The following is a 27,051-nucleotide window of genomic DNA, read 5'->3' on the forward strand; positions in this document are numbered from 1 at the left end:
TTACACAGCGCGGCTCTCTCTGCACAGTCAACACTCATAACAAAAGAGCGCTGTCTCTATGCTCCCGTCCATTAATCCTCAACTCTGGCTATAACTGATCTAGTCTACGGTAACAGGCTGATAAGGCTTATCAGAGCTTTCCTCCCTGCAGGGCTGCAATACATCGTTAGCTCTGTTGAGCCCCGTATCACAAACTAAACTTCGGACAGAAGCCAGATGTGCTCGTTCAGGAACGCGAATCAGGCGGTGGCAGGATTCTGGAGGAGCAAAAACTTTTTTATGAGTTCGTTTTTTTAATGAGTCTACTGTATATGAAAGATTAAAATGAGAAAAAAAAAAAAAACAATACAATAGAAAACCAAAAACAGAAAGTAAACTGGACCGGTGAATGGAAGCAGCTCTTCAGCACTGTTGATGGAATTAGCATTGAGAGCGTATAGCTTACCTTTAACAACGAGATCCAAGTAGTGTGCTGCGGAGAGAAAATAGAGAGGAAATAGAGGGAAATGGAGAACTGTATTAAATTACTAAGCCATAAAGATACTGGCCTACACACTTTATAAAATAATTGCGGCTTATTATTGCACCGGGGGCTAGGCTTTATGATTTGTTTCAAATGTCCATAGAGACAGAGAGTCTGTCTTTAATCCCCAGTTTAAATGAAAAGTGGAACGCAGCGATTTCATAGCACGCTTTTCAGCACATCCACCAGATTTTAGCAGCCATTACTCATTTTCATTTGCTTATAGCTCCCAGGTACGTCTCATTTTCGCGGACCCCAGATCACGCCGCGCCGCATGCGGGAGCGCTGGCATTAACTGATGAATCGAAGGCTCGGCAGCCAAGTACCCAATGGGAGGAGAGGGGGGAAAAAAACGATGGTGTCGGGCGGCCGGCCCATGGGTTTGCTGCCGCGGAGACTTCCAGAATGCCAGAGCTGTTGCGGGTTCCCAGGGACGGAAAGAGCGATGTCAGAGAAACGGAAACGGAGGGGGGGCGGGGCTCACCGGTGGTGCAGTGCTCCCCCTCCCAGCCGGGATGGCACTCGCAGGTCCCGTCCTTGCACTGGCCGTGCTCCTCGCACCTGGGGTGGCAGGCGCGCTGGCCGCACCCCGGCCCGTCCCAGCCGTCCTCGCACTGGCACCGCCCCTCAGAGCACCTGCCGTGGCTGCCGCAGGGCACCGGGCACACCTCTGCGCGGGGCACAGAAGAGAGGGCTTACGTCCCACAGCCCATCAGGAGGCATAACATCGCTCATGCTTCATTACTCTTTTCAGGCTTTTTTTAACGGTTTTTGCCCTTTATTTACTCAATTCTGAACAAGCGCCCAATCGTATTTCTAAAAAAACTTTTATTGACACGAGCACGGGCCCTCCTGCGATATCCATGATGCCAGCCTGCACTTCCTAACACAGTTTAAGTGGGGGTCGCACAGATATTGAGACTTCATTTGCAGCTTAACAGGTGGCCTTTGCAGGCTTACCACCCACCAGCAGGGGGCGCTGGTGAGTGATAGGGATAGAGTCATCCCAGCCAACCAAACCATCCCATCCCTGGGCCACACTAGAGCCAACTGCCCAGCATCCTGTGGGGCTGCTGGCCACAGTCAGCACTGGCACGGTCAAGATTCAACTGTAGGGCCCATCCATGTTTTAGAACAGCGCCTTTACAGAATGAGCCGCACAGCACCCCCTACTCTTAATGTATCTCGTATTAATGAATTCAAAGGCTGCATAAAGTCAAACAAATTACTAAAGAAAGGGCCAATGATTCTAATTATTCTAACTTGATGAAATACTACTTAATTGCTATTTAATGGCTCTTCATGATTAACTAAAAATGAGATAGCCCATCCTTTTTGTATGAATGCACGATAATATTCAATTATGAACTTCAAGTATTCAAATCGTTTCCTGAGGTCCTCTTTTCTTACAACTTCAACAGCATATTAAAAATCTGCTTAATGCATGAAATTATTTAAACAGGCTTTTGCATTATTCCAATTTGTACCAAGTGTGCATGTTACCCCAACTGTCCATGTTTTTATACATTTTTTCAAAAATTTTAATTACATTGATTTAAATTGTATTAGGCTATAGTGAGTTTTTGACAATGTCACGCTCTGCAGGAAAACAGGATACAGGAAAATGGAAATCTGAACGTGAAACACAAAAAAACAAGCAAACAAGGCAAAAAATAAAATAATAATAATAATAATAATAATAATAATAATAATAATAATAAATTAAACATATATGAATCCCCAGTCGTAAGAAAAGGTGAGCATACAATTGAGCATACTTGCATTTTATGTAGGTGCACCATAGGGGAATGGATAAACAACTGGTTCAGCAGGAGAAAACAATGATTTATCTTTCATCTCAGGTACTCTTTCTTTCTCATTTACCTCCACTATTTGTTTTCATTTCCCTGACATTACGCTCAATACATTATGAGAGCTGCGTTTTGTTCTCACGAGAGAGCAAACAGCCAAATTAATGATCTCTCGACTGCTTCGATTTCTTCACCATTAGGAAACAAGGACATCTCACTTCTTGTAATTTCAAAGCTGAAGCTTCGGCAACAGGACTTGTCCCCTGTGGTAGACAAGCAGAACTATGCCGCCACCGGTTGTGCCCTGATCATGAATTAAACAGGTTATTTTATCGCTCCTATCACAGAGTTTTCCATCACAAGAACATAAGTGGTGGATAGCTCCACCATAATAAAGTGCTCACATGCATAGCCTACATAAACACTCAGATGAACTAAATGTGATTGCCTTTGCATTTACATATTGTAATGCAATTTCAGTACAGTGGAAATTTTCTGTTAGACGGCACCTACAATTGGTACTATTTCAGTCCAGAAATGGAACTGGGCCAAATATGATTTGGAGTAATTGAAATGTTGAGCCCTTCACAAATTTGAATGTTAAAAGAAAATGTTCATATTCTGTGGCTGGGTGTTCTCCTTCCAAACACCAGTGCAGGTGGTGACACCTATAAATCTTAAGAGAATGGCAGGTAATCTTTAAAATCTAGCTCCAGGCAACAAAGAATTCTGGTTGGCAGAAGAAAAAAACAAACAAAGAATACTGCTTGTTTTCTGTTGTCTGTTTAAAAAAAAAAAAAAAAGAATAAAAAGTGAATCCAAACTGAAGCAGGGTTCAGATTGAAAAATCGTTTAAAGCGCTCCCAAATTAAGCAACCCCATACTGACTGAGGCGACAGGAATTCTGTGAATAGGTGGCAGGATCAGTTGGAAGGAGACAAACCAGGAGGAACAAACTAATTTGCACTCGGCGTGCAAGGGAAATAACAGCTAGACGTGTTGACAGTCAACAGTGACCAAGCCTTCCCTTCTGAAGCACCACTGACAGATCATTATAATTAGTGTTCCAATTAACAAACAAAACGTGCAGCTGCGGGAAACAACCAAAATAACATGCGCAACTGTAGCAACAGCAACAAGTGCTTAAAGTTTTAAAAAGCAGCGGTCAGCCGCAGGTAGGAACAAACACGAATAAAACGCATTACTATGTTTAATCACTTCGGTCCATCATGGAAAGCCAGAGCTGTTTTGTTTTGCTCTTAACATAATGTTAGAAACACAGCGTGCTCAAAATGCACTACTAAAATAATTAAACAGGGTTACCATGTGTCCATTTTATTTTTTATATTTTTAAGTTTGTTTTGGCACAGCATGTTGTACACCGTGAGGTTTGAATCTTTGATGGAGTGCCTGTTGTCACTCACGGTGTTACTGTAATGGGAAAGGAGCCCTCAGCATCAAGACCGTTCACAGGGGGCCGTCAAACATCTAATTGCAAAGGCTGACAGGGACGGAAATCTTGATTCCGGCGTATTCCACAATCTGAACACATGGCCGCACTTTGTTTCTCACGGCATTTACTAACGTGGTTAAAAAGGTTAGGCCTATACAAATCATGCTGTGGACGACGCTAAGGTTGACTGTTAGCAAAACTGCCGAAAAATCAAGGGAAGCACTAAAAATGGGGGAAATTGTAGAAATGGCAAAAAAAAGGGGAGTCTGCCAAAAAAATCCATGACACCCGTGACTTCTGGGACAAACACCCAGCCTAGCCTCATAGTTATACAGAAATATGTATACTGTGTTCATTTCTTTAGCCATCTACATTTCCTTTAAGGGAGCCACTGTATCTTAGACGTGAGGTTTACATGGTATTTTTGTACTCAGTGACTCTGGGTTGACAGTGCAACATTTATCAATAGAACCTAATCTTTTTAAAAAAATTTAAAAAATGTATATTTCTGCTGTGATAAAACAGTTCAAGAGGCTATGAGTGCGAGATTCAGAGCAGTGCATTATGGGACTCACCTGAGGAGCAGTCGGAGCCAGTCCAGCCTGTGTCGCAGGTGCAGGTGCCCGTTTCGGGGAGGTACGATCCGTGCCCAGAGCACTGCTCCTGGCAGGCAGGGAGGGGGCTCTCGCAGCTGGGCCCCCCCCAGCCCGGCGAGCACAGGCACTCCCCCTTCACGCACACGCCGTGGCCCGCACACTGAGGGTCCAGACAATCCACTGCGGGGTGGAAATCAGAAAAGAGAGTGCCGTGAGAACCTTTCCTCCCACCGACAAGTGCATCTTAGAATCAGCAGATAAGAAGATTATAAGACACGAGCACTTGTCACTTGTCGATTGTGACAGGGACGTATCTGTCTGTGGGCTGGTGCGTGAAGCACAGTGCAGAGGAAATTGTGGAAATGGACTTTTCACATTCGTGCTTCAGAGAAAAAAAAAAAAAAAAAAAAACATGAAAACAGTGGCTATTCCCAACCACGCTTCGAGACAGCGACTTCTCTGACAAATCGGGTGCCTGCGTTCTGCCTGTGAAGCCCGCAGTTAGCGCCCCGCTGAGTGAAAATTAGCGACAGCTGACTGCACAGGCTTTTGGGGGATGCACATGCGTCTCTTCACAGTCCCAAACTGAAGTACGATGTCGCTGTGGAGGAACAGCCTTACACGTGCGACTAGGTGTTCCACGCCAGACAGCGACGGAAATAACAGTTATGCAAATCAAGCTTTAAAAAATTTGTCCGTAAGCGCAGGACCACCGAGCTTTTTAAATGTTTCCGTTCATGCTGTCAGTGCGTTGCTTTGATTTTTAGTAATTATCTATGCAAAGCCCCGCTTCCTCCTCTCTCAGACAGTTAAGTGTAAAACAGCATCAACGCATGATGCTACACTGCCACGCGAGGAGAACACAGCATCTCAGCGGGGAACTTTTAATAGCTGAAGAACGGTCGCTCCATGATACGAACGTCGGAAGGCTGCTAGTACATGAAAATGTTGGCGGCTACAGCCAGATTCCTATCAAAGATTAACAAGCCACCACACAATACATGTCTCAAGCTAACTGATCACACATAATTCTGATACACTTCAAGCAGTTCCTTGAATGATGAATGCTCTGTAAAAATCTATCCGATGTTAACCCCTATAATTACCATAGAGCTTTCAGCCTTGATCTGTTTCTCAGCCTCCAGGCCCAAGGTTGCTTACCAGTGTGAACTAGCAATTATCTCACTGGATACAACTACCGATGGACAATTACTTGATTTTGTGGACAGGTCCAGTCTTGATCGGAAAACAGAGGAGAGATTTGATAATCAGAGCACTATTTCTCAGGCGGATCTATACGGAAAATTATCTCAATCACATATGTAATGATCAGGTTCACATTATGCAGGATTGATTTTATAGGTAATGGGCAGGGAGGAATGTTTAAAAAGTGACTTTTCAACACACTTGTTCCTGGTTATGGTTATACAATTTGTTGTACGTCGCTCTGGATAAGAGCGTCTGCCAAATGCCTGTAATGTAATATAATGTAACGTAATGACTGAGCAAATAAAGACAGGGCGCGGCTCTGCATTTATTATTTCCCTACACTTGCCAGAGAGGCAGGACGTAATGTGTGGTGCAATGGTTAGGGAACTGGATTCGGAGATTGCGGGCTGGAATCCCACTGTCGTTGTACCCTTCAGCCAGGTGCTTAACATGAATTTATTCGGTGAACTGTCCAGGTGTATAAATGGGTTGTTGGCATGAAAAACATTTGTTGTATATGTAAAATATAGGATAATTGAATAGATTTAGATAAAAGCACAGAAGCGTATATAAATATATATGATAATAATATAAAAACAACGAATCCTTCTCATCCTTTATTTCACAGGCGTTGAAGCACGCACCATGACAGTGGCACTGATTTTACTGTAACCTCGCCCATCAGTAGCTCAAGTGTTGTTCGATTACCAAGCGAAATGTACCTTTTGAAAAGCCACTTTGGCTAAACTTATTTGGTATCTGCCGAACGACCACATTGGAAAATGACTAAAATGATAGATTGAAGCCTACCTTGTTCACAGTTGTTGCCCTTATACGCGGGGATGCACATGCAGATGCCCTGGATGCAGGTTCCGTGGTTGGAGCAGGTGGGGTCGATGCACTGGTCCTCCTGGATGTCGCATTCCGGTCCCTTCCAGCCCGGGTGGCAAAGGCAGTGGCCTTTCTCATAGACCCCGTTTCCACTGCACAGCACAGGGCAGGAGTCTGCAGCGAGAGGAACCGGTCATGACATCACAACTCACATCTTCCCGGGTATGTGCCTTCAGTGTCAAACTGCACTTGCTTTGAAATAAAGCTCCCCGTTTCTTTGTGTCTCGACTGTAAGAAAAAAAAAAAAAACCTAAAAACTCTTCTAACAAAAAAAAAATCTCTGATAACAGTGTGTGACTGGCCAGCTCCGGTGGGGCAGGCTGCTGGCACTCTGCGCCTCGAACCCCCGCTAATCCAAAATTGTTGAAGTGGCACCAGGACTGAAGTGGAGTTCAGCGACGAGGGCAGCCCTGGCGAATATCCCCGCCGACGCCGCGCCGCTCCCTCCGCCGACCGAAGCGCGAGAATCGATGTTCACGAAAGTAAAAAAAAATAATAATAAAACCGCAGAGACCATGAGCTGTGGAGCGGCGTAAAAAAAAAGAACCGCGAAAACCCGGAAACGGAGCCTGGCGATTGCGTGGCCCGGCTTCGTTTTTCGACAGACCGCTCGGGTTCCGGTGTCCCCTCACGCGCGCGAGCACAGGCTGCTCCGAGCTATCGCCGACGGTGCCTCTGAAACGCCAATGGCGCGCCTCAGTAAAGACCTGCTCATAATTTCACACATCACACCCCTCTCAAATTCTTTGTCAGCTGATCTAAAGGTGCCCGTTGTTCATTGTTTGTGTTAATTGAAAGTAAAAAATAGTGCCTTGCTAGGTGCGTAAGCACGGTTGGAAAGTGTTTGGGGACTTGGGAAGGGGGGGGGGGGGTGGTGGTACTGCTATTTTTTTTTTTAAAGGATGCTTTGTACCATGCAGTGGGATACTCGAGTTTACTGAACAATGACTGTTCAACCTGAGTTCCTAAGTGGGGCTTAAAATAATTGTCAGATTTCAGGAAAGTCAATTGGAACTTTAATATGGATTCGCCTTTAAACAATCCACCTGGAAAATGTGCCTAATATAAAAATGCTTGGTGTGTTCAAATAAACACTTTCCTGTTTTTTAACGTTTCACTGCAGAGCCTAAGCAGGTTTTTTTTTTAAATACAACATTCTGTATAGTCTTTATTCATGCCTTGCAGGAGAATCTATATCAAGGCTAATCGCAAGAGAAACATTTATGCCATATTCACTGAATATTAATAAATAAAGTAGCACAAAAATATTCTTTGAAATATTTTTCTTTCAAAAGGTTCTTGACAGCCCAACGACTCAACAGAAACTCCCCACTGATGTAAGCTTTCCCGTTTCCAATGATTAAAGATTGTTTGGTGTTGAAATACACAGCCTGTTGATTTGTAACAATAGCTGCAACATTACCACATCAGTACTGTACAATCCAAGGAAAGCGATACATGTGATTTCGTCCACGCACTGCCATGATGAGGACAGAGTAGACAAATGAACCTTCCCAGCAGAGCTGGATAAAGAACGCAGCGTACTTGACAAAGCTGCAGAGAATGTGCAGAGAATACGTCAGTGCTTCTGGAAACCGGAGACCCGAAAGTCAGAAGAATTTCAGAGCACAAAGAATAAACTGAAACACATGGTCATCTGCATGATCATAAAGCTAGCTCAGGTGAGTCAATCTAGCTTCATATCACATCATACACAACAGCCACTGCCCAGGTGACTACAGGTTACCGGGTGTTTTCAGCGGGAAATATTTCTCTCCTCCAATCAGAAAGGGCAGTCCTGAAGTACGCTGTCTGGCTTACAGTACGAGGAATGGTAGATACTTTCTCGCTTGTAGGAACGTGTGTCTTTGGAGAATGTGTATTCAGGGATATAGTTCTGCATGCAAGACTTTGGGCAGCATATTTTTGACACCATTGCACAGTAAGAGACTCCAAAATGGGGACAGAAGAGAGAGAAAAAATGCACGTACATCCTGAGGCCTAAAAATGAGTTAATATATCACCATTTTTGCTTCAATAACGTCAAGGTGAAGCTTGAAAACTGTGGGGGAAATGGCAGAATTACTGCTATTGTATGGGTTTTTGTAAAAGGCTCATTTTCTGTTAAAGATAAGCAGAGCTCACAGACATTTTTCCTTGCCCATTCGGTGTCAATTTTCAGTCTTTAAAGCTTAAAGTATGTCCACAGTTATTTACATAAATATGCATGCAGCCTTTTAAAGATCATTAAAATCACAATAACTGATTCCTGCATTGTTTAATCCTCATATTCTTGTCTTGCGGCTTTGAATGTGAGAGGGACTAGATAAGGAACAGAATTAGAGAAAAACACAAATAAAACCCTAATAAATTTACATAATATTTAAATGAATCAGATTTCAAGAGATGGGTTGAAGCACAAAACCAGAATTACCTCAAATGTACGTGTGTCATAGAGTGTTGGGCGTTTCTTGTCTTTGCTTATGCGCAGAACACCAGAGTGATGTCTCCTCTCTGTGACTCCTCAAGGTCTCCTATGGACAGCTGCATTAAGACAGCGGCCCTGCCTGACCTACGGCTCTCTATTGGTCTTCAAACCAGTCCTGGCACAGCTCCGCAACGAGGTCAATACCAGAAACATTATATTCTCCGCAGCAGTCCAAAGCCCATAGAGCAGTGGCAAGGTAAGATACCAGTGGGAGAAGTAGGTAAAATTCACAAAATCCAAAGTTGTCCCCCAAACAGGACCGGAGCATGGCCCTTTCTTGCTGAAATCAGGTCCCTCTGAAATCTATTTGTAGACCACCAGGTGTACCATCAGGAGCGGGGCACTAGATTTAACCAACAGTGGTTTAAAAGATGTGTCCTTTACTGGCTATTTCTGCAGTAGCTAAGATACACTTATTCACACATTAGAGCTTTCTGTCTTGACATAAACTATATATAAAGACAGAAAGCTCTAATGTGTGAATAAGTGTATCTTAGCTACTGCAGAAATAGCCAGTAAAGGACACATCTTTTAAACCACTGCTGGTTAAATTCACATGCTATATATTTTTACTTGTAAGGTTTTTTGAAACACTTGGAAAATGCTGATTGCCATTTCTGGTCGAACCGAGTCTGCTTGTGTAAAAAAAAAGAAGAAAAAAAAGAAAAAAGAAAATAAATAAATAAATAAATTCCAAAGGTAAATGGATAGCAAAACCATCAAAATCAATACTTCCCCCCGCCTGACATGTGAGCTACTTTGAGCTCCCAGGCATTCTTTTCTCCCTTTGCTCTCCCGTTTAGACAGCCGTAACTATCTGACAGGTCTCCCTGCCAACCCTATCAATCAACCAGGGCTCTGCTAGCATGCTGTTCTCCATCCTAACAAGTCCCACCCTTTCCCTCCCCCACTAGCTTCTGCAAAGCTCAGAGCCAGTTATTGCAAAGCTCAGGTACAGGCAACTTAAACTTACACTTCACAGCTCCTCCACTTGCACACCAGTATTTTCACAATCCCACAACAGATGTCCATCCATCCGTCCACCCTCCCGCCTACCCTTCTGTCCATCTGTCCGTCTGTCTCCTGGTTCATCTCCCTTCCCAGGCCAGTTGGTTTATGCTGAGTGTATGCAGTAGATATAGCCGTGGTTTGCTTGTTAGTTGTCATTTGTTTGCAGCACTATAGGTGGATTCAGCATCATGGTCCTTCCCTTCACTATATACAGGCTTGCTCATCTCCCCCCATTATCATGGGTGAAACCTGGCCACTAAATAGGGTCCAAACAGCAGGAGCACCCAACACTTTCAGACCCCTTCTCAGGCTGCACCATCAGGCTGTGATCTGAAACTGTACTGTTTGACGTAAACGGTAAGTGTGCTGGAAAAAAAAGTCTGCACAACTTTAGAAACTGTATGAGCAAGTTTCTGGTTTGAAGAAGAAACTTGGCATTGATGAACAGTGTATATTTTAACTGTGCTCTGCTGTCCCCTGTTTTACCTGTAGATGTCTTTTTCAAGTAAATCTGGGGCCACACAAGTGCGCTAACAAGGTAAAGAGCTGATTTTTTGATTTTCTGATGAATGCTGACATTATTTTGTCAATCAGTGTCCTCTTTTCATTTCACTTGTGTCAATCATTTATTTCCCAGCTGAACTTTCAGAATGTTTTACATATATTTGGCTACTCAATGCTAAAAAAATTAAGCGAATGAATGAAAATGCTTGATTGCCAACTAAAATGCACCTAAAATATAAATTATTTTGCTCATATCAAACCATGTACAGAGATAGGAATGCTGATGCAATTTTTCTGTTAAGAAACTACCAACCGCATATCTGTGTGATATTAATATGCGACTACCGAACTGTCTGTATTTAGAAGCATATGTGCGATGACAAATAATTTAAAGTTCACACCATTTTGGCGGGGGAAACACTAAACTTCACTAAAAAGACATTAACACTGTTAATTGTCATCAAATAATTTTAATCAACACCCATTTTTGTTCCCTGTCATTTTGAAAGGCACTTTCCATGTTCTCAAAGTTTAATAAACTCTTTTAATATCCTCTAATATAGCTTATCTGATTATCTGAGTACACTGAGTAATGTGTTACATAGCTAACTCTGGCAGGTCCTAAAGTGTGTTCTTTAATAATTTACATACAGATGTATACATTTCGTAGTTAAAGTTTCCCTGGTAGCCTTGTTCTCAGAGAAGCAGGAACCTACCTGTTTTTTAAGCTCACTGTCAAAGATTTGTTTTGGGTTTTTTGTTTTACACAGTGTGTGAATTCATATTTTTTGACGTTAAAAATACCAAGCTGTTAACATGGCAAACTCTTTTTTTTTTTTACCTATGTTTATCAAAGAAAAAAATAACACAATGTACTTAGCCTGCTCCACAACGCTGTGTGTGTGGCATTCATCTACTTTCTCTGTGCTACAACCAGCAAATCCTTCATTTTATGAGAGATAAAAGACCACTAACTCAAACAAGAGAGAGTCTATACTATATATTTATTATGACATATTGGTCTTGGTTTACTTTGCCTGTTCAGATACACCTGTTTCATCACAATCATATATAATTAAACTTTACATGAACAATGCCAGACTACCATGATGTAATTGTGTAATTATGTATCAGAGGAGTGTTCACTCTGCAGAGTTACCAGAACAGAGTGCAGGTGCAACAGTGGCAAATTTTGGGGGGGGGGGTACAGCTGATATTTCCAAACAAAAGGCGGAGGGAAGCAGGGGGCGCCAGTTTTATGATTGGATGATTGAGCCGAACCACGGTAAATGATACAAAAAATATAAATGTAAATATTATTGTCTGCCTGCGCAAACTGACATACAGAGCACCATTTTTTCAATGAGAGGGTTTCCGCTTCTGTACAATACTTAAAAAAACTGTGGGCTGAGAAAACGTCTTGATTTGCTTAATATATCATTTGTGCCACCTCACTCATTTACATATGAACACTGAATCTCAAGAAATACACAGGAAATATATTTGCCCTTCCACAGAGGCTTAATCAAGCGCGTCGCTCCTTCATTCATTACGCCGCAGCTGAAGACAGTTGCTGCAGGCGAATTAAGACTCGCGCATTCCTGGGTAATTCATTATGAAAAGACATACCTGGAGACGACGGCGACCGTGAGAAATCTGGAGCTCATTTGCATGCCGCTCAGTCCCTCAGAACACATGGCCCTGTTTAAGCGTCTGTGCAGAAGAACCCACAGCCCTGCTCCTACACTCTACAGACTACTTCTCTCTCTCTCACACACCACACACACACACACACACTCTCTCTCTGTCTCTCTCTCTCCCTCGCTCTCTCTCACACACACACACACTCTCTCTCTCTCTCTCTCTGTCTCTCTCTCTGTCTCTCTCTCTCACACACGCACACACACAAACTCTCTCTCTCTCTCTCTCTCACACACTTACACACACACACTCTCTCTCTCACTCTCTCTCTCTCTCTGTCTCTCTCTCTCACACACGCACACACACAAACTCTCTCTCTCTCTCTGTCTCACACATACACACACACTCTCTCTCTCTCTGTGTCTCTCTCGCTCTCTCTCTCTCTCTATCTCTCTCTCTTTTTTCCTGCATGCATCTGATGCATGCTTTGCCTCAGCGACAGTGACAGGTTGAGAGGCCCGGGCCGGTTCAAAAGGGTCCACTCTGGCGCCCCAGTCGGGTCCTGCGAGGACGGGCGAACGGACGGGGACAGGGAGGAGGGAGGAGGGGACGCACCTTTGGCGCAGTCCGGCCCGAGGAACCCGGTGAAGCAGTGGCAGTGGCCCGAGACGCATTCCCCGTTCCCGTTGCAGTTGGTCGAGCATCCGTCCATGGTTTCTGTGACGGGCAGAAGGAACACAGACCGTGACAGCCAGCGCTGTTGGTGGAGGCTCATTGCTTTTTTGATTAAGCTGTTTCTTAGTTGCGAAAGGCAGCCGGTGATTAATTTATTCTCCGACATGCTCCCGAAGAAATACGCGTTCGTTTCTGTGAATATCGGCCTGTGCTTTTCTGTTGATTGTCCTCCAGGCAGTAATACGCTTTAGATTGGCTTAATGCTGCTGCAGTGCAACTCATGGGAAATGGCACCTGTTTTCCAACAGCTCAGAAATGGCTTCAGAAAGGCATGTCTTTTCTCGGTATAAATCTACAGCACTGACTTTGCCTCTGGCTCCTTCCTCTCTTGGACTTAAAATAAGAGGTGATTTTTATTAAGAAATGATGCACGGAGAGAAATGCTGTAAAAAAAGAACAGAATTCCTCTTTCAAAAACAGCCAAACAAATATTTTCGCATTTTTGAGGCACGCCTTCTCTCCAGCACTTTTACTGAGAAAAATATGAATATCAATTTGAAAATAATTGCAAACAAGCACTAAATTAATCCACATCACCCTGTCGAGAAGTAGGCCTATAGTTTTTTTTGTAAAGTACGTACATGTAGCACTAAGTATTTGTTAAGAAGATTGTTGGTTTAGTGTTTTATTTTAAGTGCATTTAACGGAGCAGTGAAACTGAAATTTAGCCTGTAAAATTCCAATCCATTCTAAGATAACCCAGCGTCAAAAACCCATTAGTTTCAAGGCTCCCCCTGCGGCATATATAACTCAATATGTTAAAAATAGAGAAAGTCTTATCAGAACAGGATGAGCGGTGCATTGTGGGAAGTGCAGGAGTAAATCCCACTGTTTCTCAGCATATGCTTAGAGATGGATGACCAGAGGTCGATCAATTAAAGTGGACAGCCTTTCTTCAACACCTGCTTGATGCCCACAGCAGAATAATCCTGCATTGGATTGTTCCTTTTTGGTCAGGCACCTCTTTGGTAATAATATTTTTTTTAGGACCACCCCCTTGCCCCACACACACTCTCTTCTTGCACTGTGACTTTTTCCTTCCTTCAATCCCCCCCCCCCCACCACCCAATTTTTGGGAAACTTTTGGGGAACTTCCCAAATGGTCTCTTGCTTGTGTGTATGTGTGCAAGTAGAGCCATTCACTGCTGTACCCTTGATCTTATGAAATGAGAAGCCGTGCACATAACTGTGCAAAGAAACCATGCATCTGCTAAAAGTTCATTTTGGATGGCCAATGCTATTCCTTCCATGCAATTCTATCTAGGTGATATCTATGGTACGGTATGGTACAGTAACAGTTGTCATTTACCGATGGTGGTGCTGAGGACGAACACCTGTTCCATTTTTTTTCCGTCGTTGTAGAAGGCCAGGTACCACGTCCCCGGGTCCATGTACTCAATGAATCCGGTGTCCTGCAGGGTGCTGAGGATGAGACTCCGGGGGGCGGGACCGGAATCTTCCGGAGCCTTCGCCTCCTGCTTAATCAGCTGTTTCCCATCCAGAAGCTTGACGAAATCAAACTGGGGAGAGAGAGAGAGTAAACGGTGTGTGTAAGGAGAGGGAGAATGAGAGCTGTTTTCTTCTGCACATGGTGTTGTGGAGGAAGAACGGGAACACCTATGGTAACATTTATGGAAAAATTATGATTTTGGGAGTTAAATAAAATCTGTGTCCTAATTGAATTTTCTTGACAAAAATTTTAGCTTATACGTTTAGATGTTAGCTTTATTAGGTCCATAAAGTAAACCTATGACCTGCGACTAGAAGAATGAACTGTAGCTGCAAAGCCTTCAGCAGTGGCTGTGCTTTCTGTTAAATGCGCTCTTGACCCCAGACGTGGACCGGCGGTCTTCTCCAGCAGTAGTTCTAAGAGAAAGCCGGACTGCTGCATTTCTCAGCAGCAGATATGGGAGGGAGGGGGGGGGGGGGGATTTGGGGGGGTGTCACCCTCTGGCAGTATAACTGTGGCAGTAAAAAAAAAACCTGCAGCATCCTCCTCCCTCCCCCTGGTCTGCAGACCATGGATAATTTTGTTTATAATTTAGTAAGTCACGGGGGAGCGGCTGTCAGAGCCGCTTTGGGGAGAAAAAAAAACAAAAGAAAACAAAGCAAAAAAGAAAAAAAAAAGAAAACCCTGCAGAGCAAACCAGCGGCAGTCCTCGTGCTTCAGAAATCAGTGCGCACAGAAGCAAATGCCTCCTGTAACCAAAATGGAAATGACCGTTTCCTACCCCCACCCCCCCTCCACCACCACCACCCCCCACCGCCCAATCTTCCTCCGCCCTCCCCTTCTCGGGTACAGACACAAATTCTCTCCTTGGAACCAGGGCAAACTCAAGCGCACCACCCAGGGGGTCAACTCAGATTAATGACTAAAGCGTCCTATTAGAATTCCTCAGGTAAGGGCCTCGCGGCTTCGCGGGGCCATCTGTAGGGACGTACGGCAGGTGAATCGGTGGGGGGGGTCTCTCGTTGACCCTTCAGCTCATCCCGCTGACCCGCTGGCACCTCCATCGGCGGTAATCGCGACTGATCCGAGCCCGGTCGAGGGCAACGCGTGTCTGTCCGCGGCACGCAAACCCACACCAGGGCGGGGCTCAGTCTTACAGGCGAACTCGTGCTGGTGAAAGTTCCAGCCCGGGGAGCTGAAACTAAGACCGGGAGGCTCTCCGTGTAACGACTGCACGTCACTAGCATAGCGGCGGGAAGACATGCCCCGCGACCCTGCTGACGGGAACCTGCAATTAGCGGTAATTCATTCAGCCTAGCACCTATAGGGATTTATGAAGCCATTAATATAAATATTTATGCATATGAGCCCTTACTGAGAAACATGTAATTGAATTAAGACAGCTCTCAATTTATCGAATGATTAAGGTTGTTTATATTACCAAATGCTTATCGTGTTCAACAGGTGGTGTAAGAGCTTTGTGTAAATAAGGGAAGGATTTATGGGCAAAACATCTTCATAAGCATCTAATTACTTCCAGTATATTCGTGTAATGCCGTATGGCTTTCGAAAGCAAATGCTCCTCGTAGCCAAAATGAAATTTTCTGTTCTCCAGCCAATCATCAAAGGAGTAAAAGTTTACCGTCGGAATGAGCTACGATAAACTTTGAGGATATATTAATAATGTAGTACACCGTGGCTTGGATCCAAACAGCATGCGTCCATGAATGCGAGCGTTTGTTTTCCTCCTGACAATCGCTGTTTGGCAAAATCTTTTTTTTAACGATGGCTGAACTTTTCACTTGCAATCTACTGTGAGTCAGCGAAGGAAAAAAAGCATAATCCTGAAATTCGGGCTTGTGTGTAATTCAGAAGGGCATACAACAGAGAGGTAGTTTTTTTCCACATTGATAATGCAACATTTTACCAGTGTACATCACCTGGATCTTTTCATGATGTGCAAGGAAAACGAAATTGCAAAAGTCTCGCCACAACAAGCGCCACCAATCGCGCAGAATTCAAAAAGAGTGTCCTTTCAAGGGTAGCGCTAATGCTGTTAGCGTGGCATTGGACAGGTACGTACCTGGGTGTGAGTCGGCGGGATGTTTCTCCTCCCGTAGATGCCCAGCAGGGCATCTCGTGCCAGGGAAATGTTGAACTTGACGTACTCCGGGTGGTGGACGGTGATGTGGAAACGCCAGAAAAGCCCAGGGGGGATGATCTGGGTCACCTGGATGCCGATGTCTACCTCTCCCCTGTCAATCACTCTCCCTCTCTGGAACACAGTTTTATCTATGCACACGTACAGTACACACACACGCGCACGAGGGCACACACACACACACACACACACACAGGTGGGCACACACACACACACACACACACACAATAAATTAGATTAACTGTGCTTCACAAAGTCTGCATCAGGACACTGTTGTAGCCTAGACACTGAACCCATGAGCTCATTCTAACTATTGTCTGTATTTAGCTGGTTCATCAAATACAAATGATACAGCATTATTGATGACACCAGAGATGGGAAACCTAGAAACCACTGGACTAAATCAAAGATAATTCTATTCTGGGATGTGGCTTCAAATCAAAAAGCTTTCCTAAATGTTTAGAGCATTCCATTGTTACCTTGTTTGGAAACTATTTTTCTTCCCCCTTGGCTGATTATAATGTGTGATGCTCTCTTCCCCCTTATCTGAACTTGAGATGTACAGTGAAAGATCCTCAGCAGCTTGGAAACAAAGGCGCCTCACAAACAATGATTCATGATCTTTAAGATCAAGTTTAGCTGCTGCCAATTCTGCCTTTCTTATCACTAATTACTGAGGCCTGTTCACCCAAGAGGTTTGCAGGAGCGAAACATACACTATGTCACATTCATGTCAGTGTATTTAAACAGCAAAAAAGAGCCACAACCCTGCAGTGCAGGCCAGGGACAAGCTAATGCCTTCTGTGTCAGACAGTGGAAAATAAACAGCTATTTTTTTAAAACATGCGTTTTACAGTCTGCATTGTAAAATAATTATTCTGTGTTCATAACCCTCAACACCAGCTCTATGGACAACACTATAGCACTCAAGAAATAAACACATACTCATGCTCCACATGACTGAGCCATTCAAATGAAAAGGTTTTAATTTCATACATGTGAACTGTGCAACAGTACATATGAACACTTGCTTCAGTTCTCTACTGTAATAGTATATCATTTGCATAATGCATTTTCAAATGAGTTTTGCATTATGATGTAGGTTAAAACCTTTTCTCATGGTGCACAGTGATTCGTTTTATGATAAGAAATCTGAGAAAACTTTACGGCATAAAATTTGTGATATGAGTGCAAAATTAATTGTGATATGGGTATAAATTAAATACTGACACATAGTTCAGAAATTATATTTGCAAATCATTTATTTGCTTGAAAAATAATTGTGTTTACCACAGAGGTAAAACAAAAATGAATAAATGTTTGGGCTGTGTACAAACAAACAAGTATGTGTCTGTGTGTTTATCAATATAACAAAAAACTGAATACCAGTGCTGTAGGATTACATTGCATGTAATATGGTACAACCAGCCATGCACAGTGAGCCAATAAAACAAATAAAATTCTGAAATGTAACAACTACATTTTCATATACCCAGTGTCAGATCAAATAGATACTAACTACAATAGTCAAGTTTTTTTTTTTTTTTATCTGGTACTGGAATGAAAACAAGGGACTATGGGAAGTTTCACACCTACTCTGACTGTTGTCAATTAGCCATGTAATCCTCAGCTTGTGCTTTAGAAAGACAGAGGTGTGTAAATTTAAGTCTCTCAGTGCATTGCAAGTATGTTAGTGGGAGGTAAAGCAAAATTATGAATGTGAAGTGAAGAGTCCTGACATAAAAGCTGATTAAGTCTCATGGCCCCAAGGTTATCCCTATAAAGCAATTAGACCTGTAATCTGTTTTCAAAGAAACATAATTGTCTTTTCAATTAGAGTTATTATTTCTCAGAACCAAATTAACATCAGAATGGGACATGGCTTTAATATGTAGCAAGCTCCAGGTGAAATACTGGAAATAAAATAGCCCAGTGACTCCTTAATCCATCCTTTCGCTTCCACGCGACTAACAAATGTAATGTTTTACTAAAGGACTTGCCTTAGGACTAATACAAATATCACAGAACATCAGGTCGCCATAATTAAAAGAATGCAATCCCAGTGTTGCTGTGTAAATAGCGAATTACATTTCTGGCAGTCTTTCCATTTCAAGGTCAATTAAACAAACTGGTAATTCCATTCAATCAAAGGGCCTATTTATTTTCACTTTGTCAACACTTCCACCAGATTCCATTTCAAATAAATGAAAACAACAAAGAGGATATCTATTATTTATGGCCACCTGCACTTCTATAATATTTATTTCCTAGAATGCCATGTCTCCATTAAAACAAATAATAATCAATACCAGTGGTCCTAATCCTTTTCCAGTCAGTGTTCCAAATGAATCAGTATGAGTCATTTAGGAAGAGTAGAAAGGAAGCAAAGAGGGCTGTTTATTTGTGTATTATTTATTTTTATTGCTGGGAGATGTTTTTCTCAACTAGTTGACTCAAATAGGCTTTCAGGACCGTGGACAGCAACAGTCCTGTCTACAGTCAAGCGCCTTGCAGCTGATTGTTTCAGAACCTTGGACAGCATCATTCTTATTTACAGGCAATAACGCCTACAGCTGATTATTAAATGACCCAGGTTTTGCTCATTGCTTTTATCACGCCTGCTAGAAACACACCTGCTGTGCCTTTTTGATACAGATGATCATGGGTCCAGGTTCTGAATGGTTCTGATTCACAAACCCTGCTTTTGTAACAGACCGCTTGGGTATGTTATGAATCCAGCAGTCTCTGCAGGAGGTGTTTCAACCACTGGGACACTTTCTGTTTGCCATTTTTGCAGGATCTTTCTTTGTTGGAAAGGGCAATAAAACAGCCACTGGCAAATTCAACTATTATTTTGTGTCTTTGTGTTCAACCAGTACTTGGCTCAGTGCCCCACCCTGCACTGTATAATATCCCTTTTAATGGTGACTCAATCAATATTATTTGCTTTTTAAAGTGAACTCATTTTTATTCTGATTACACACAAGGCCTCATGGATCCCCAGGTGTCAATGTTTAGGACTCTTGTTATTACAGCCCTGTTTATTCTGTAATTATTTATGAATATGAATTCAAGTTCTGATCTGTTTAATAACATTTCTAGCAGTTATAGAGAAAAACATGGTTAATTTCCTTTCAAATAAAACATATCCATCTCTTTGGAATATACAGTAATAAAAAAAATGGAATTCTGGATTGGTATGATTGGATAGAACATTATGAGCCTTACTAGCACTACGTTTAGGCTTTCTACAATTCTGTCTGCATAGAGCTCTTTTTCAGTAATGTGTTCCTTCCGAGCTCATTTATATTCCTCTCACCATTTTGTAAGCTGGCTGAAAACTATAAAATTATAGCTAATGTGATGAGCATGTCAGATGCTCACAGGTGACAATTCTTCCGCATAACGGACAGTTATGTTTTGAAGAATAGGTCTTGTCACCATAAAATATAACGTATCTCAGGATGTACCTCACGGAGACCTACAGACTGTATCACTGCACTCCTGGATCAATAGTGGCGATGAACCAGAGAGCCGTCAATTGAGAGACACAGCAGAATATCGATGTCTCCTGTAAAGATCTATTCCTCGGTGGCTGATCCCATATTTTAGAAGACCAAACAATGTTTGATCAGCTATCGATAGCTTCATATCAAGTTATGCCACTGTGCGGTAAATAGTGTTTTCTGTTCGTGCTGAGGTTGGTAGACTTTGTATTTCGGATAACCCTTTGCATTCAGTGTGCTGCATACCGTTCAGCTGTGTGTTAGGTGAAATGTTTTGTTCTTTTTCAATCAAAACTTTGATGATCAATTTAGTTGATAAAATAACAGAACAGCAACGAAGCAAAGCACAAAGTACATCTGCTCATTGAACAGGAAGGGTCCTCTGACACAGATACTATATTTTTCAATCATTGTAGCCATCATCTTGTGAAATTAACCTCCTTCAAATCAAACATAATTTGATAACCGCCACAGAGGTAAAAACACAAATAAATAAATGTTTGTGCCGTGTACAAACAAATAGGTGTGTGTGTGCGTGTGTTTCAACTATAAAGGATGAAATGAAATAAGGATCAAACTACAGACAACTGCCTTCAAATACTCCAAAATAGGTAATAATTGTACTCTTAATATTTCATCATCTGAATCTAAAACATGACATTTTTGCACACCCACAGACACACACACACTTATAAAATTTGTTTGTGGGTAAAGGACATACCGTTGTGTTCATTGGAATGGCCCCATACCAATACAGAACCGAGAGTTTGGCACTTTCCAGGGTTTCCAACAGAAATAACCACAATGACCACCGACTCTCAGCCATTAAGAACATTAACTTCTGTACCTTCTGACCTCATGCAAATACACTGAATTCAGATACATCTTCACATGTTCACACAATAAAGCCTCAAACTTGGTTTATTTATTTAGTTTTTTCTCCTTCCAATTTCTCCTGCTGATGACATTGTCCTCCAGTACCAATCAATAATTCTCCCCATCGAACATTATGCTACATCTGCCAATAACAACATCTGATCTTGAAAGTAGCCTGTTGCAGAATACTCGGATATGCGGGCAAAATGGACAAAAAAGGAGGTGCTCGTGATGCTATTTCAGCCTAAAACTTTGTGGATGCCATCTCTGTTTTGTGTGGAAGTGAGCGTTCTGGCTAACTAACTAATTAGGTAATAATCATAATATTTTAAAACTATTTTTAATTTCAAAAAATTAAAACTATTGCTTTTACAGCGGTACAATCTTTGTGGGAAAATTAATTCTCTACTCTATTTCACATTCAAACCCCTGAACCGGTAGTCTACCTTCTTTGAAATAATGAGCAAATGGAATGCATTTTTTTTTTATTGCAAAGGCATGTCCCATTGTTTGAATCCTTTTGGGTAAAATACAGCCACATGTTAAAAAGTTTTGCTTTTGGTATTTTGACCAAGTAGAACATTAGCTAGCTTGTTAACAGTACAGAATGAGTGCAATGTTAGTGATGGTACCAGCACTGAAATGAACCAAACCATGCATTGTGATTTTGTCTGGTAGGTAGGCCTACTGGTAGTTTGTGAACTGGCACTGTAGTGCTACTGGGTTTTGCTACCCAACTCTATTCATGACTCAGACAGCTACATGACTACAAAGTAGGCCCTAAAGCCTCAGACTACTATTGTAGACTTCGCCCAGCCAGGGGTTTGTTCTTCGGGGCTGCAGCTGGGTACTTTTGGAGTCATTTTGTTACAAGCTGTGATCAAAATGCTCAAGCATACAGGCAAGATAAATGACGGTTCATGGCCATTTAAGGAAGTAAGTGTTTATAACTTCATTTCCTTATGCAATATTGATATAGAAATTTTATCAGAATGTTTAATACATATGTTTAGGAAAAGTCAGGAAGAAGAAGCCGTATGGATTTCATGATTTACTGATCAAACCCATGCAACAAAGCACTGTCTATAAGTCACTAATCAAAACTTGCAAAATCTAGGCCTGAGGTTATTTATTATCTGAAAAATTGGAACTTAATTTGTAGTTAACTTAATAATGGAGGTTAATTTGAGGAGTATCATTTGTGTGAGCTAAGATTGTTTGATATCAATACTTCATTTTGATATTACATTACATTCCATTTAGCAGACACTCTTATCCAGAGCAACATACATAACTTTTTACATAGAATTTACATTGCATCCATTTATACAGCTGGATATATATTGAAGCAATGCAGGTTCAGTACCTTGCTCAAGGGTACAACTGGGAATCGCACCTGTGACCTTTAGGTTACAATGACTTATACACAGTGCTTTTTATGTGTGAGTAAGTTGGCATGTTTGTATGTTGAAATGAGAAATGAGAAAAAGATCATTTTTATCAATTATATTTTATGTAGGTATGCTGAAGGTATACATGATTATTTGTAAGTGGGAAACGTATATGGGAGCTTTCTGAGCAGTGGTTAGGACCCAGGGAACATGTATTAAGGTTGCTAATCATGAAACCTATTACTGAACATACACACTGCAGCTCATTAAAAGGTAGGAAACCAATTTAAATTGCCTCAGCAGGTCCTCAGTATTCTTTCTGACGGTTGACATTTGCCAGACTGCAAAAGAACATTTCTCATCAAGCTCATTTAAGCAATTCTAAATGTTCACCACAGTATCTGAACATACTGTGACAGACAGACGTGGGGTCAGGAACAAGGCCTGAACTCCGCCCGCCAGCGAATCTTTCTCTGAAAGGGTTAATCATTTCTGCAGTCTGTCCCGTAGGAGAAGATTAAAAGGTAGTCTCTTCCCCTGCTTTAATTAACTGCCCATGGTGCTTATCGCCATTAATTTGAGTTCCTAGCCAATACAAATTCTCTGCAGTGCAGCGAGTTCTCAGTGTGGTTTATGCCACATTATAAATTGTGTTAATCCTCTGTATAACCCAAGCTGTTCTCACTTCCTCCCTAGGTAGCCAAAAAGAGGGATGTCAGACCACTTTAGCGGAGAAGGATGTAACGTGTGGAATTTCTTCTGAAAAGTGAGCTTTTATTAGGATTCATTACGCACTTCTGCATGGCAATCCAATATTTTTTTTCCATAACTGATTTGATTTTAATCTACTCTTCGACGTCGCTCTCGTCGCGGCAAACATTTTTGGAGTTCTTACCATTTTCGAAATTGAATTATACGGTATGAAACTGAATTACATCAGCCGCCTTCGATATGGAATCGCGAGACTGCTATATTTCTGAACCCCGGGCCTCTTTTGGTGTTATTGGAATGACTCTTTTTTAATGTTGCAGTGATTACATGAGCGTGCTTTTTCAGGAGCGTGAAAATCCAATAATCAGATCTTTATCACATGATCAGGGGCCGTACCCCGGCAACGCAGAACCGCCCGCTCGTTTCTCCTTTCGCATAAACCTTTATCTGAACCAGAATGCAATCGCATGGTGCCCAGATAATGCAGCACCTCAGAAATACATTAGAACCTGCACCGTGCGATGAAACAGCAGCGAACATCCTATGAACATATTACTGACCAGCACCTGAGATCACAGCTTTTTTTATGTTCTAGTTAACGGGCTGGGACTCACCTCCCTTATCGCCTCTGCTGGTCTTGTTGGGACCGGGCGGGCCGAGCGGAGAGAAGGTGGCGACCGCGGCGTCTCGGTCCAGCTTGCTGAGGCCGTTCTCGTACAGCTGCCCCTCCGTGGGCTGGAGGTGCCACGTCAGCCCGAACAGGTGAACTGCTGTGGGAGACACGCGTGGTCATGCCCTTAAAGGAGGAGAAACCGCCACGCTGCGCGGGACAACGCGTTCTGTCACGTTCTGTCCCCGGGTGTAGAACCGCCGACGTATTCCCAATACCCAATTAAAATCTCACAAAACTGATGAAATTAAGTTCCAAAATAATAGAATTCAAAATGGCGGAGGTGCGGTGGAGCTGTACAGTAGGTTGCTTTCCGAGTGACAGCTGGCCAGTCATTGCCCAAGCAATGAATACAGCTACTGTTGCAGTGGTACGGAGAGATGCGTTTCCAGCAGTATGGTCTTCTGCAGCATTGCCAAAAGAAAACCAAATCGACCGAAACACCATGCACACCTTTTTGGCTGCAAGCAGCAACTGTCATTGTTTGTACACTGGCTGTCAGCACAGATTGCTAATCGCATAGTTTACTTAGGAACCAGAGCCTATAAATAATAAACAATAAGCCAACATTTTTTCACCAGATATGGTTTTCTCAACTTTTTGTACAATTTACAAATAAACACACATATACACACACGCGCACACACACACACACACACACTATATATATATATATGTGTGTGTGTGTGTATATGTATATATAGACACATACCTAAGTTCATAGATTTAATTATATAAATCTGGCATGCGTGCCATGCATACACAGATAACATTACATAATAAATAAATAAATAAATACATTTATAAACTGCATTGAGGGCACCTACCAAGCAAATAAATAAATATGTAGCTATGAGAGCAGGCATCTGTGAGCTCACGTAACCTGTTTAACACATAGCCCTTTTTGCATCAATCTTCCGAGCAAGGAGCCCACACTAATACTCCATCCCACAAACATCATGCTGCTTACATGCTTATTAGAGCACGATATGACAGCGGTGGGCAATTAAAGGTGATCTTCCCAGATTTCGCGTGGGCTGCGCGTCGCTAGCGATATCTACTCAAGCATGACTAACGTCCCCTCCAATCATTGTACTCTGTCGCATGGCTGCTTGGGGTTCTGGAAACAGCAGAAGTTTGGGGTGAGATACACATAGAACGTTGATGGCTCTCCGTGGAACCCCAGTCACATGGAGGATGGAACTCTGTGAACCCTAGTTTATCTGATAATTACAATTATAATGGAATACCTAATACTTGGTGTGTCTGTAAAGGAAAGCAGTCTATGAATAAAAAAACATACATAAAAAACATTGTCCAGTGTTTTTTAATAGGTCAATGCTCTTATACTGCATAAACCAGTGTCCTCTGCTTCATAGGTGTGTACCTTCTAGTACATAAGCCAATGCCCTGTGTTACATAAACCAGTGCCCAGTGTGCTTCAGAGGTTCATTCACTCTACTTCATAAATCGGTGGCTGTCCCTCTACTTCATGAATTGGTTTGAATGATTTCAGCGTTTATGTCTGAAATGCCCCCTATCCTTTCATATGCCATGACACATCAAAACTGATCTGTTTAGAGACAGAGAGATAAACTCTTCCAGAGAGAGCTTCCCATTTGAATGATTTAATCAGTGTTGGGTACTCTACTCTGAGAGCGTAGTTGTACAGACTACCAGTTGTTTCACACAGAAAGTTATTGAACTACACCCAAGCTACCCTAAAAAGAAATGTAGCAATTGCTCCAGAAATTCATCAAATCTTGTGTTAGTGTTGGGCTAGAACTCCATCTCCATCAACACCAGCCATTGTTTTTTTTGGAACAAATATCAATCATAATTTTAAAAAATAACATAATTGTTATACAATCTAATTTTCACTAGTTAATTATGGAAACATCGATCACCTGAGGTAGTGAGAATAAAATTAATGGAAAGCTTACTGAAATGCCTGTTGAAAAATTTAAAACACAATTATAAAATCGTAAAATAAAATTATAATTGACTCAAGGTTGTAAATGACTTTGGAAAACTAATACAAACACAATTACTTTGTATATTAAATTTATCCTGTGAACTATTCTGTACACTAATTAATATCCTGTGATATTCAAATAATTATTTTAGATGTGATAAAAATAAAGGTCTTTACAGCTTAAAGCTGTATACTGCTTCTTTTTTCTTTTTGGAGGGGGGGCTCTGTTTACTCTTCAGCATAATTTTATTCATAACCACTTCCCAGTTTTTTTTTTTTTCCCCTCTCTTGATAAATGGCAACCACTGCAATCCCAGAGGGTGAAGGCTAGCACTAGCCTCCTCCGATGCTAGTGAAGACAGCCACCACCTTGTCCCAACTGATTTGTTGTGACTAATCACTAGGCAACATAACACACTTAGAAGCGGGTGCTATTTTGCCAGTTACAGGCACAGCTCACACAGATGCTACATTGCAAGTAGGTGTCGCTGGACAGTGATAAGAGGCAGAGAACAGCCTTGTCCCTCGCACAGCTAATTACATTCTTAGGGTGCCCCAAAATTGACACCGCTGACAAATGATCCAGTGAGATTTCAACCAACACTGGAGTGGGCAACGCCGCCCAAAAATTTGGAGCCTTTACTGACTACGCCGCCCTTTGTCGTGTACAATTTAAAAATATATATATAGCCTAAATTCATCACCTTCATCCATTGCACACATTTCATAAAGTACTTTTTGATTCATTAATTATACAGATTCAAAGCCTGTAGCTGCTTACAACAGTATTGCCCTCATCAACTTCTACTTGTGTTTGAGTATCCAATGCCAAAACTAAAATGCAGCGATGAGAGATTTTCATGCATGATTTTCAATCTGGCCTGCTCTGGGATTAACTGCAAAGCCAAAAAGACAGACCTATATGATGCCTTGTTCCACACACGTACACAGCCACTCTCAGAACGGGAGGGAAATGGCCCCATAAATGACCAGCTTACTGGCGCACCGTTAACAAGCTTACAGAGAGGACCACAAGTAAAGCTTGCTGGTGATTAGCAGTAGGTGCTCTTCAAATGGTGATGTGCACAGCGCGCAGCGGCTCTCATGTGTAGCATTTAGATACGCAAATCAATGTAATTGACCTCTGACAACATCAAAAGTGCCTTTACTCCTCCGTCTGAGAATCCCCAGCATTAAAAGCGGGCTGGCCACAGGTCGCGCGCAACGCCTGCGTGAGAATGTGACTGTTCGATCAGCGGCTGATGAGCGCGCCTAATTAAGCTCAAAGTAGTTCAAACTGATTTGCATCCTCTTTATATACTGTACTTTAGCCGAGACGTAATTAAAGTATCTGCCCGTGGAACATAAGAGGCAGTTTCCTGCCTTAAGAACACTGGAGTTAGTAGCCCTTGGGAAGTAATCACAATTAAAGACACACATACACACACA

At 42.2% G+C, this 27,051-nt stretch overlaps 1 protein-coding gene across 1 annotated transcript in view; it reads right to left on the bottom strand.

Moving 5' to 3' along the window:
- The window catches only part of tenm1 (teneurin transmembrane protein 1), a 222,155-nt gene that overhangs the window by 59,471 nt on the left and 135,633 nt on the right, over positions 1-27,051 (bottom strand). The window contains exons 6-13 of the mRNA XM_064350355.1: positions 23,572-23,727; positions 16,396-16,604; positions 14,172-14,382; positions 12,743-12,844; positions 6,403-6,597; positions 4,363-4,563; positions 1,008-1,193; positions 446-472 (exon numbers count right to left, since the gene is read on the bottom strand). Coding sequence (XP_064206425.1) covers positions 446-472; positions 1,008-1,193; positions 4,363-4,563; positions 6,403-6,597; positions 12,743-12,844; positions 14,172-14,382; positions 16,396-16,604; positions 23,572-23,727 — 1,287 coding nt within the window. The remainder of the gene's footprint in view (positions 1-445; positions 473-1,007; positions 1,194-4,362; positions 4,564-6,402; positions 6,598-12,742; positions 12,845-14,171; positions 14,383-16,395; positions 16,605-23,571; positions 23,728-27,051) is intronic.

Source organism: Anguilla rostrata, chromosome 9, assembly GCF_018555375.3.
Source record: "Anguilla rostrata isolate EN2019 chromosome 9, ASM1855537v3, whole genome shotgun sequence".
Classification (NCBI taxonomy): domain Eukaryota; kingdom Metazoa; phylum Chordata; class Actinopteri; order Anguilliformes; family Anguillidae; genus Anguilla; species Anguilla rostrata.